Source organism: Podarcis bocagei (assembly GCF_964188305.1).
Source record: "Podarcis bocagei genome assembly, chromosome: 12".
NCBI lineage: Eukaryota > Metazoa > Chordata > Lepidosauria > Squamata > Lacertidae > Podarcis > Podarcis bocagei.
This window is the reverse complement of record NC_138137.1, coordinates 60,063,006-60,074,799: the sequence shown is the minus strand read 5'-3', so window position 1 is coordinate 60,074,799 and position 11,794 is coordinate 60,063,006. Positions and strand designations below refer to the sequence as shown.

Genomic DNA, 11,794 nt, shown 5'->3' with positions numbered 1-11,794 from the left:
AAACATCCCCAACCTCATCAACTGTTCCTCCTAAGGCTTTTTTCCCCAGACCCTTCATCATCTTGGTTGCCCTTCTCTGCACATAATCCAGCTTGTCAACATCCTTCTTAAACTATGGCGCCCAGGACTGGACACAGTATTCCAGCTGTGCTCTGGCATCTGGAAGGGAATGGCATCCCGGTAGCAACTGGCTTTCTTCTGTTGAGACGGTCAATCAGTTCCTTCCTCAGCAGACCGCAAGCTTCACATGAGCCCACAGTGTGATGCAGCAGCAAAAAAGGCTAAGGCTATTCCATGCTGCCTCCACTGGTCTAGTGTCCCAATCAAGGGCAGTAATGCGTCTATGGCACATGGTCTGACTCTGTATAAGGCTGCCTCCTATGCCTCTGAATACCCCAAGTGTGGGGAAAGCCATTGAGCTGACGTCTTGCTTGTGAGTTTCCTGTCATGGCATCTGGTTTGCAGAGCCATCAGGCTGCTGGACAATGATAGACCCCTTTTGCCTGACCCTTCAGCCGGACTCTTTTGATGCTATTGTGTTCTCCTTTTATGGATGTGTAATTGGATGAATCAACCAGAAGAAAACTCTTTCACTTTCCATATGTCCAACATTCGGCTATTAATGTGCACTCAAAACCTGCGTCAGACTCAGAACTCTGAGAGGAACGGGGAGAGTCAGAGGCTGCCAGAAGTTGCAGAGAGAAACAGCCAGACCAGCAACACCTCCAGGCTGAAAAAACTGCCCAGCAGAAGTCCAGGTAGTGAAAACTATTCTGGTGGAATTACCGTAAGCAGAGGTGGGGATCCCTCCTGCAGGAGGAAATGGAGGGGGGGGGATATTTTGCAAATGCCACAATGCTCCTACCACACCTGGTTTTGTAGGGGCGGTTGGTGGTTGGAGGCAAAGTCTGCCCTCCTGGGTGATACCCTAAAAGGAAGGGGAAAGGGGGGGCACAGTACATGCCAAGGATTCACCCCTTTCTCTTTTTATATAATTTTTATTAAATTTTCTGTGTTACAATTTAAAATACTCATTTTACATCCTTAAAATAGCAATGACTTCCCTTCTTTTCTTTCTATGGTTCATTTTACATCTCATAAATCCCTGCATATTTTACAAAAACTATACCAATCAGTATTCCATTATTGCATCCATCCAGACTTATTTACACTGCTGAATTTATCTTAATGCTGCCAGTGTTTTCAGCTGTGCACAATTATTTTCCATATATTCAATAAACATTTCCCAATCTTCTTTAAACACATTTTCTTCTTGTTCTCTTATTCTATATCTTGAGTCTGCAAGCTGTGCATATTCAGTCAACTTCAGTTGCCGTTCTTCTTTGGTTGGGACCTCGCTCATTTTCCATTTTGGGGCTAAAAAAACACGGGCCGCAGTGGTGGCACACATAAATAACCTTTTCTGACACCTGGGAATTTCAGTCTGAATTATCCCCAACAGAAAGGACTTGTCCTTTGTTTCCCAGTCTAATAACAGATTATACATTTTAAACAAAAGTTTCTCTTTGTTTTGTAGAAGTTCTTTCTTTGAATTGTGAGCTTTGGTCTGAAAAACCATTCTTCCTATCTACTTTAAACATTTCATGTGACAGATGGTATTGCAACCAATCCGTAATATGGCTCCTTACATTTTCCATTGATTTCAGTTTAGGTTCTGCCCCTGTAAAATACAGCAATTCCCTGTAAGTCACCCACTGTCTATCCATATTGGCTCTCTTAATTGTAATAGCCTTGATAGGAGAGAGCCATAAAGGTGTTTTCCTTTCCAGCAGATTTTTATATTTCTCCCAAACTCTATACAGATACTTCCTAAGAATATGGTCCATAAAACTTTCATAAATTTTCGCCTTCCCATACCAAAGTCATGCATGCCAGCCAAATTGTAAGTCATAAGTCCAGGATGTACAAAAAGGATTCACCCCTTTTTGGAGGTGTGTGAAGGAGAGGTCAGGTGGTAGAAGTTTCCACAAATGCCCTACCTCCAAAAAGGCACAGCCACCGGTTAGGTCCTTCCTCCTTCTTCCTGCGAGATGCAATGCTGCCCCCCCACCCCCCGATTCCCAGACCATTAAGAAACCTACAAGGAAGGAGATTGCACCACCTTCTGAGGGGGTCTGTTCCACCAAACAGTTCTTGCCTCCAGAAAGTTCCTCCTAAGGCTTAGTCAGAATCTCCTTTTTTGTAAATCAAATCTACTGGTTCGGGTCCTGCCCTCTGGAGCAACAGAAAACAAGCTTGCTCCCTCTTCGGTGTGACATTGAAGTACAGGTGTGGGGGCTCTGGCTGCAAAGCTGTAAGGTTGTGAGTCCTCTGGCTCTGATTTGCAGGCACATCCTCTGTACATTGTTTTGTTGTTGTAAAATAGCACAATTAAGAAATGCTGAAAATCAGCCTGCCAAGTTTACTGACCCCACAGTAAAAGTGACTAGATTGGGTTGACTGATTTGATCTTCTTGTGAAACTGACTAGAATGTAGAAGGGGCGTTTTCAGGTGAAATAATTCAGTTTAGAGTTTGATATGTAACCCTGTTTACCCAGAACTGAGCTCATCTGCCCTTATTCCCTTATGGAAGTCCTTTGTAGGTTCTCCATCGGTCGGAAAAAATAACAGAGGCCAACCAGAGAATATGAGAAGCAAAGCAGCTCGTAAGCCTGATCTTTATTGAACTGTTGCAACAGAGTGCTCCCCTCACACGCAGGAGGACCCAGAACAAAGGTGTGCCTGCCTTTATATAGACATTTTAAATTCCCTGCCCTGTTACCCAAGACCACCCCCCACAAACATCATACCTACACCACAGAAAAGGCGGTCTACAACAGAAATTTGAATGTTGTTGTTTTTCCTGTCTGCCAGGTTATCTGATAATGCCTTATCTGATTGCCTTTTCTGGTAGTCTGGCCATTCCTTTGAGATGGTAATCACTTAATTCCTGAGACAACGGGAAGGTTCCCTCACCCCCTCCCTCCTTGCAGAGAAACTTTTGGTTAGTCTGGGAGTCAAAATGGTTTCAGGACTGTGCTGCTCCAGAGTTTTTTTACTACACTGCAAATGTTCTTGCCTTGTACAACAAGTAGCAATGGAAGGACCTCTAAGTTTTGGTTTTTCCAGTTTCTATGGTTCCCTTTTGGACTTAGATCCCTCACAAAGAGTTCATTTGTTTTCACTGGAGCCAAGGTAGAGGGCCAGCAACCTTTATCTCATTGAATGTTGCTTCCTTAGCGACCAGTCTTAGAGGAGGACCAATTTATGTATTCCCCAAACTTTGTTTTTGGCTAAGGACTCCAGTAGCAGGAAAGTCCCTGGAGAGAAACTGAGTTTCCAACACTGAGAGTCCCCCAGGAGTTCTGCAAATGACTTTTGGTGTTTTTAATGCAGGATTTCTGGACCGCTGTGAACCTTGATGGCAGCTTGTCTTTCTGCAACAGGCAGCATGGCCAAAGGTGAGTCTTAGGGCTTTCATCTTGACCATGTCGCCTTGTCCCTGGCATAGGTTTGGACATTTCATGAGAGAGATGTCACCATGTGCTATCTGAGAACTTCATGAAAATGACTTACATATGGTACCTGATCCCATCCAAATCAGTCAGAATAAATAAATATCAGCAATAGGTTTTGAAGGAACCTTATTCCACATGTGATGGACATGTCCCCAAAGTAATAATAATAAAAAAGGACATGACCTATGAGGAACCAAAAATAAATAAATGCTAAAACACACAGAGGACGAGATGGTTGGACAGTGTTCTCGAAGCGACTAACATGAGTTTGACCAAACTGCGGGAGGCAGTGGAAGACAGGAGTGCCTGGCGTGCTCTGGTCCAGGGGGTCACGAAGAGGCGGACACGACTAAACAACTAAACAACAACAAAACACACAATTTTATAAGAAATCCTACGTTTATCTATTTTGGCATTCTAACAATGAGCATCCCAAATGAATCATAGAATCATAGAATCCTAGAGTTGGAAGAGACCACAAGGGCCATCGAGTCCAACCCCCTGCCAAGCAGGAAACACCATCAGAGCACTCCTGACATATGGTTGTCAAGCCTCTGCTTAAAGACCTCCAAAGTAGGAGACTCCACCACACTCCTTGGCAGCAAATTCCACTGTCAAACAGCTCTTACTGTCAGGAAGTTCTTCCTCATGTTTAGGTGGAATCTTCTTTCTTGTAGTTTGGATCCATTGCTCCGTGTCCGCTTCTCTGGAGCAGCAGAAAACAACCTTTCTCCCTCCTCTGTGACATCCTTTTATAATGAAAATAAAAGAGTGTTTCTTGATGTGACAACATCAGCTAGAATGTTAAGAGCAAAATACTGGAAAATGAGTTAATACCAACAAAAGATGAGTGGCAATTTAAAGTTGTGCTAGTACCTCAAACTAGCCATAATGACAGAACTAATAAGAAATACTCAGGCAAACAGGGTAAAAGGGAATAGGTTTGCTTAAAACTACCTGACAAAATACAGTTCCAAAACAATACTTGGTTGTGCTTAGATTAATTTCATAGACATAATGGAAGAACTGATTTAATAAACGAAAACAGATTATTTGTAACTTAAAAAGTGTTAAAGCCACAAATACAAATGCAATTACTTTTCATATAGAATATATAAATTACTGTTTGTATCCCATTATTATTATTATTATTATTATTATTATTATTATTATTATTATTATTATTATTATTATTACAGGATGGACAGATCTTCCGAATTCGAAGCTGGCTCTTTGTTGGCCAGTAATCCACATTTTATAGCACATAACTCATTAATACTCCCACAGCCACAGATAGAACCAACAATCCCCCAATCAACCCAGGAGGGAGAGAGGGATTGACAGTTAACGAAACACCATGGGACTGTCCTCCCTGCTTGGGGTGCGGTTGGTTGGGTTTTATCTTCTAGGGATACTTACCCTATCAAACCTCCACCTCTTCCCCATACCATTTTGACCCAGGAGTCCTGGCCCAAGGATGACTTGTTAGTGAGGGGATGTTACCCATCTATTGGGGAGACTAGTATGGGGTCTGGGATTTCCATTATTGAAGGGCTAGGGAGGAATGGCGGTGGGGCTAGATATCTCCATCGGTGAAGGGTTTCGAGATGCAGTGATCCTTGAACCCCTTCCAATCTACACCCCATCTGAAGGGATGAGGGTAGGGAGAGCAAGGATTACACACCTCCATCATTGGTGCTGTGCAAGGTCCATAGGCAACAAAACCGCCACCATGCGTGACTTTTTTGTCTCGCAGGGGATTGACCTGGCTTGCGTGACAGAGACCTGGGTACGGGAAGGCGAAGTAGTCTCCCTACATGAGATAACACCCCCAGGTTTCTCTGTCCTCCATCAATCGCGGAGTATGGGTCGGGGGGGAGGAGTAGCGTTGTTAATCGGGGAGGATTGCTCTTTCAGAGCTTTGCCATCACCGGCGATCTCCGGCATTGAATGTGTAGGTCTCGTGTGGGGCATCAAGGAGAGCTTGGCTGTCTGGCTGGTGTACCGACCACCCAGCACACCGGCAGCCACCCTGTCAGGCCTGCTGGAGGTGGTGGCCGGCTGGGCCTTGGAGTTCCCAAACCTACTGGTTTTGGGAGATTTCAACATCCATGCCGATGCCGCTCCCTCCTCACAGGCTCTGGACCTAGTGACTTCCATGGCAACACTAGGGCTCTCCCAGTTTGTTTTGGGCCCCACTCATCAAGCAGACCACACGCTGGATCTGATCTTTGGGGCTGGCATAGATGTGATCATGCTCCCCGCTGTGAAAGTGCCATGGTCTGATCACTACGCTCTGAAAGCCAAGAATGACTTCCCGCTCCTCCCCGGCTCGGGTGGCGAACCTATTTGGGCTCGTCCTGATAGATTCCGACTAGCCTCGCAGGGCCCTGCTCCTCCTGGTGACTCATTAGATGACCTTGTTGAGAACTGGAATGTTGGAAAACTAGCCCCCTCGGGAGAGGCTGGCCCCTCTCCCAGGCTACAGGGGCCTGTTTGCCAGTGATCTTCCCTGGCTGGCATCCAGGCAGTACAGGGAGATCTTGATAGGCGACACCCCCCTGATGAAAGGTGCACACCCCCTTCCCTCTTGCATACCAGCAGGAGAAAGAAGATAGCCAGAAAGTCTATTTCATCTCTAGTTTATTTCTGACTGTACAACTGTACATAAAACATGTCTGCTCGCTCAGTCTCCTCCGAGCAACTGCATCAAACTTCCTTCACATAAGCAACAGGAAGGTCTCATATTACACTGAGAACAAATCTCTGAGAAATCCCTGGAACATCCTGTCCCACGGTCAGGGCCATCATGTAATGTAAACATCGAACTGCTTGTTCGCATCTGCGTAGTAGCTATATCCCAACATGGAATAACCGGCTCTTGGCAGCCATTGATGAGATCGTGCCTAAGCGCCCTCTGCGACCCCGTCAAAACCGGGCCCCTTGGTTTACTGAGGAGCTCCGGAAAATGAAGCGGGATCTCAGACGGCTAGAACGAGTATGGCGACGGACTCATGACGGAGCCTCAAGAACATCTTATAGGACGCTTATGAAAGCCTATGAGATGGCTATGAAAGCTGCTAAGAAATCTTACTTTGCAGCTTCCATTGCATCCGCTAGCTCTCGCTCGGCACAACTTTTTAGAATAATTAGGTCAATAACGTCCTTAGGAGGACAACCAAATTTAAGCACAAATTCGACCCACAGCTGTGAGGCATTCGCGAGCGGAGAAAGTCCTGTTGCTCCGCCATGACCTCCCTGCCAATTTAGATACAGTCAATGAACTGGAGTCCCCTCGTCAGACTTCAGGTCCAGTGTTGGACCATTTCGATCGGATACTCCCTGCTGATGTGGATAGATTCCTCCAAGTTGGTAGGCCCACCACCTACCTCCTTGATCCGTGCCCATCTTGGCTGATTAGGGAGTGTCCAGATATTGCGTCTTTGTCCCTTGACACGGGGACATTCCCAAGGGAACTGAAGGAAGCAGTGGTGTGTCCACTCTTAAAGAAAACTTCATTAGATCCCTTAGACCTATCCAATTACCGCCCAGTTTCAAATCTTCCATATCTCAAGGTAATTGAGAGAGCGATTGCTGAACAGCTTGGTAGGTTTCTGGAGGAAACATTGGCTTTAGATCCATTTCAGTCCGGTTTCCGTCCTGGTTTTGGGACCGAGGCGGCTCTGGTTGCCCTAACAGATGATCTCCGTAGACAACTGGATCGAGGCGGATCAGGACTGGTGATCCTTTTAGATTTGTCAGCAGCCTTTGACATGGTCGATCATGATCTTCTGGACCACCGCCTCACAGACGTGGGGATACAGGGCATAGCCCGTAACTGGCTATGCTCTTTTATCTCTGGTCGGGGACAGAGGGTGGCACTAGGGAGGGAAATGTCGTCGCGCCATTCCTTGGTGTGTGGAGTACAGCAGGGCACAATCCTCTCCCCGATGCTTTTTAACATCTTTATGCACCCCCTTGCCCAGATTATTCGGAACTTTGGGCTGGGCTGTCACCAATATGCTGATGACACTCAGCTCTATCTGCTGATGGATGGCCACACCGACTCGGCCCCTTACACACTGACCAGATGCTTGGAAGTTGTGGCTGGATGGTTTCGTGGGAGCCGCTTGAAACTAAATCCTTCGAAGACAGAGGTCCTATGGCTGGGTCGGGATGGCATGGGGATGAGGGACCAACTCCCTTCTCTTGCGGGGGTCCAATTAGTGCCATTGCCTTCTGTTAAGAGTTTGGGTGTAATCCTTGATGCCTCCCTTTCCATGGAGGCGCAAGTTACAGCAACAGCCAAGGTAACATTTTTCCACCTTCGCCGCATCAAGCAGTTGGTCCCTTACCTTTCCCGCCCCGACCTGGCCATAGTGATCCATGCGACGGTCACCTCCAGGCTTGACTACTGTAATTCGCTCTACGCGGGGCTGCCCTTGAAGCTGTCCCAGAAACTCCAGCGGGTGCAGAATGCTGCAGCGAGGCTCCTCACGGGGTCTCTGCCATGGGAGCATATTCACCCAGTGCTTTTCAAGCTGCACTGGCTCCCGGTGGAGTACAGGGTCAGATTTAAGGTGCTGCTTTTGACCTTTAAAGCCCTTCACGGCCTAGGACCCTCGTACCTAAGGGACCGCCTCTCCCGGTATACCCCACGGAGAGCCTAAAGGTCCATAAATAGCAACACCCTAGAGGTCCCGGGCCCTAAGGAAGTCAGATTAGCTTCAACCTGAGCCAGGGCCTTTTCAGCACTGGCCCCGGCCTGGTGGAACGCTCTGCCTCATGAGACCAGGGCCCTGCAGGATCTGATTTCTTTCCGCAGGGCCTGTAAGACAGAGTTGTTCCGCCTGGCCTTTGGCTTGGAGCCAATTTGATTGCCTCCTTCTCTTTCTTTTTTCTTTTCCTTCTCCTCCTGCGATGAGGCTGCATTTTAATATTTTAATGTTTCAATATTTTAATGTTGTATTTTAATTTTGTTTTTAAGTTGTAATCATTCAACTTGTTTTTATTATTGCTTGTAAGCCACTCTGAGCCCGGCCTTGACTGGGGAGGGTGGGGTATAAATAATAATAATAATAATAATAATAATAATAATAATAATAATAATAATAATAATAATAATAATAATTTTATTTGTGCTGTGGGAGAAAAGAAGGGACAAACACTTTGTTAATGGGGCTGAGTCTTCTTAGAGGTTCACATATCCTGTTGAAAGGGGAATTTTTTTTTCCCATGTGAAAATCTGTCACAAAATGCTGTTCCTAAATGCATAGGCATATACACACAAAACAAAACCTGGTATAAAATTCTTTTAAATCCCTTTGGGGGGGGGAACTACACAAGAGAGTAGTGGGAGTGCTCTGATATTTACCTGCAGAAAGAATTTGGCATGTTAGATTTGGAATTTGGCAACCTCTTGACTTTTGATGGCCCAGGACTTAACATTCCAAGGGCATCCATATCACTCTTGAGCAGCTCTTGACACCAGAACGTTCTTCTTGACGTTTTGTCAAAATCTCCTTTCTTGTAGAAAAAATTAGGTAACTAATAAGTAGCATGCCTATGAAACATTTGTAAGCCCATTTTTTCTTTTTTCTTTTTTGCTAGTCTCAGGAACTTTGCTGACATGGTATTTTTTATCTCTTATTTAGCCAGAACAGACAAAGAATTGAGAATTCTGCTCATTGGCAAAACCGGATCCGGGAAGAGCGCAACAGGAAACACCATCCTGGGGGCTGAGAAATTTAGAAGCACATCCAATCTTGATTCAACAACCAAGGACTGCGAAGGAAGAGAAGCCACTGTAGATGGCAGGACAATTGTTGTTGTTGACACACCTGGGTTCTTTGACACAGCATATAAGAAACGCTTCACACGAGAAGAGTTGAAGAAGTGCGTTGATCTGGTCTCTCCTGGAGCTCACGCCATCCTCATTGTGATAAAAGCAGGAAAGATCACAAAGGAGGACCAGGAAACATTTCAGCTCGTGAAAAAGCTCTTCAAGGATGAAGGAAAGAAGTATCTGATTCTTTTATTCACCTATAAAGATGAGTTAGATAGGAATGGTTCAACTCTAGAGAAGTTCTTAAAAGGTGCTGAGGGGCACCTGAAGGATCTGATTGAGATGTCCGAAAGACGAATGATTGCTTTTAACAATGTGGCTGATGAAGAAGAAAAGCAGAATCAGGTGAAGGAGCTCATTGAGATGATTGATGGCTTGGTGGTACTCAATGGCAGAACACCACTGTACACCGAAGAACAATTCAATAAGGACATGTCTTGGTGGAGTTGGCTTACGTCTTGCTGGAGATAAGGCTTAAGTTATTGTAAGTTTAAGTTATTGTAAGTTTAAGTCTGCTGCAACTGGATTTCTTATGGACAGGGCCAATCCTGAATGTATTGGATTTGTGACCATTTCACTCATTTGCCTTCAGTAGCACTGAAGGTCTGCTGGATGAAATATTCACTGTCTCTGGTCTGTTTGGGGGTGGGGGGAATCCTGCAATATGTTTAAGTTTTTACTCTCCTAACTATACACTGGAGTTCTGCTGTGGATCAATACTGAGTAGAATTTCATGACAATAACTTCTGTTTGTGTTGATACATTAAATGATTTATAAAACTACAAGTGAGGTACTCAAACTATATCCTTGTTCTTGCTGTGTGTGGGAATTATTCTGTCCCTGGTGTTTCTTCCTGTCCTCGTAAGATGTTATGTCTTTCTTTCCCCGGTTGTTGCTGTTCTCCATCATATCAGATTGTTGTTTCTGAAATTTCTCCATCGCTCCATCCCATGCTTCATTGTTTTGCAACTTTTAACAACAGCTGAAGAATCAGTCCCAATAAATGACCTGTTTTCACCATTGTGCATTTATTTGGAATGCAAATGTTTCATTTCTCCTGTTCCGTTTAATTTCCCCTTTAATCTTTTCATTAGGCTTTTCAGTATTGATACACTGAAGCAAAAGCAAAAACAAATTGTGGAAATATTCAAATAAAAATGACATTATAAATACCAACCCAGCCACTTTACTTATGGTTCTTGGGCTTAATAGATTATTCAATTTAAAGAAATGATATTAATCTTATTTCTTTTTCTTTTTAAAGATTCTTACAACATAATACAATATCATGTAAACATTGAGTCAAACATCCCACTCTAGCCCAGAAGGCAGAGTTTAGGAAATGCATAAAAAATAACTCCCAAATAACACAGCTGAGTTCCTACCACAGACAACCGTTTGCACGGAAGGCAAGACACAATTTATGCTAACCCTGGCTGTTCTTTAAAGTCAAGGAAGTCTTGCTTTCATTTTTAGCTGTGCACATAATAAAGTTGTACAGATTGGTTGCAAAGAGTCTTTGTGCTTCAAACCTTGTGCCAATTTTATTTTGTTAGCCCCTCCCCCCACAAGTGTGATTTGTCATCCTTCATTGTACCACAAAGGCTCACACCTTTCCTTGAGTTTGTATACATACTTAAGGAATACTCTACAACTGGGACATCCTGTTTTTCTCTGGGGAGAGAACAGCGGCCATTTTGGTTGTTGTGATCTCACACAATTTCACAGCACAATTCCCCTCCCCCAATAAAGTGCTTTTTCAGGGCTGCGATCTTGCCTTAAAATGCACATTTTGGGGTGCCGTGCCCCCAAAAGTGCTTTAATGGGGGGGCACAGTGTGAAATCACACGAGATCACAGCGACCAAAATAGCCAACATGCTCTCTCGATAAAAAACAGGGAGATGGCGTCCCAGATTTTGGCTTTGAAGTGTTAGAGGGTATCCTTAAGATACATATGTAAGAGGCTTCTTGTCTGTAATTATATTTTGGGAATAATTCATATTCTTGTGTAGCTGCATTGTTTTATACTTTCTGGGTGTCCCGTGATCATATTACAAATCAAGCACAGCTAGTCGTTGCCCCTTTTCCTTTTCCAAGTCTTTCTTTTCTGATCTCGCGGGCCTCAAAAGACAGCTCTATCGCTATAAGAAACTGCTGAGAAAGCCTTTACTCTCAGCGCAAGAACACAAGTCGCTATACACGCAGGTTCACAGCACACGCAATACAAAGCACAATAGCTGTTGCAACAAAAAAGTGTTACTCATTTATACTGCACTTTTCAGACAATACTTTTAAAAGATACCGTATTTTTCGCTCTATAACACGCAGATTTTTTCTCCTAAAAAGGAAGGGGAAATGTCTGTGCGTGTTATGGAGCGAATGTGTGGTCCCTGGAGCCGAAAAATAAGGCAAAAATCAAACCGCGCTT

The 11,794-nt window shown here is 44.5% G+C and overlaps 1 protein-coding gene across 2 annotated transcripts; it reads left to right on the top strand.

Moving 5' to 3' along the window:
- The first annotated feature begins 387 nt into the window (after positions 1-387).
- On the top strand, positions 388-10,382 carry LOC308569698 (GTPase IMAP family member 9-like). Of its 2 annotated transcripts, none has more exons than XM_081163941.1 (3): positions 388-758; positions 3,398-3,462; positions 9,174-10,382. In XM_081163941.1, exons 2-3 carry the CDS (start codon positions 3,423-3,425, stop codon positions 9,833-9,835), a joined length of 702 nt encoding a protein of 233 aa, XP_081020067.1. In that variant the 5' UTR covers positions 388-758; positions 3,398-3,422; the 3' UTR covers positions 9,836-10,382. The 2 variants fall into 2 exon arrangements, with proteins under 2 accessions (XP_081020067.1, XP_081020068.1); XM_081163942.1 differs by lacking the exon at positions 388-758 and adding an exon at positions 2,616-2,737.
- The last annotated feature ends 1,412 nt before the right edge of the window (positions 10,383-11,794 follow it).

What these genes read in the sequence shown, in the direction of transcription:
- LOC308569698 (XM_081163941.1), top strand. Translation starts at nt 3,423, where the DNA reads ATGGCAGCTTGTCTTTCTGCAACAGGCAGCATGGCCAAAG. An exon ending in AACAGGCAGCATGGCCAAAG is followed by an intron (nt 3,463 to 9,173) that starts GTGAGTCTTAGG and finishes TCTCTTATTTAG; the next exon opens with CCAGAACAGACAAAGAATTG.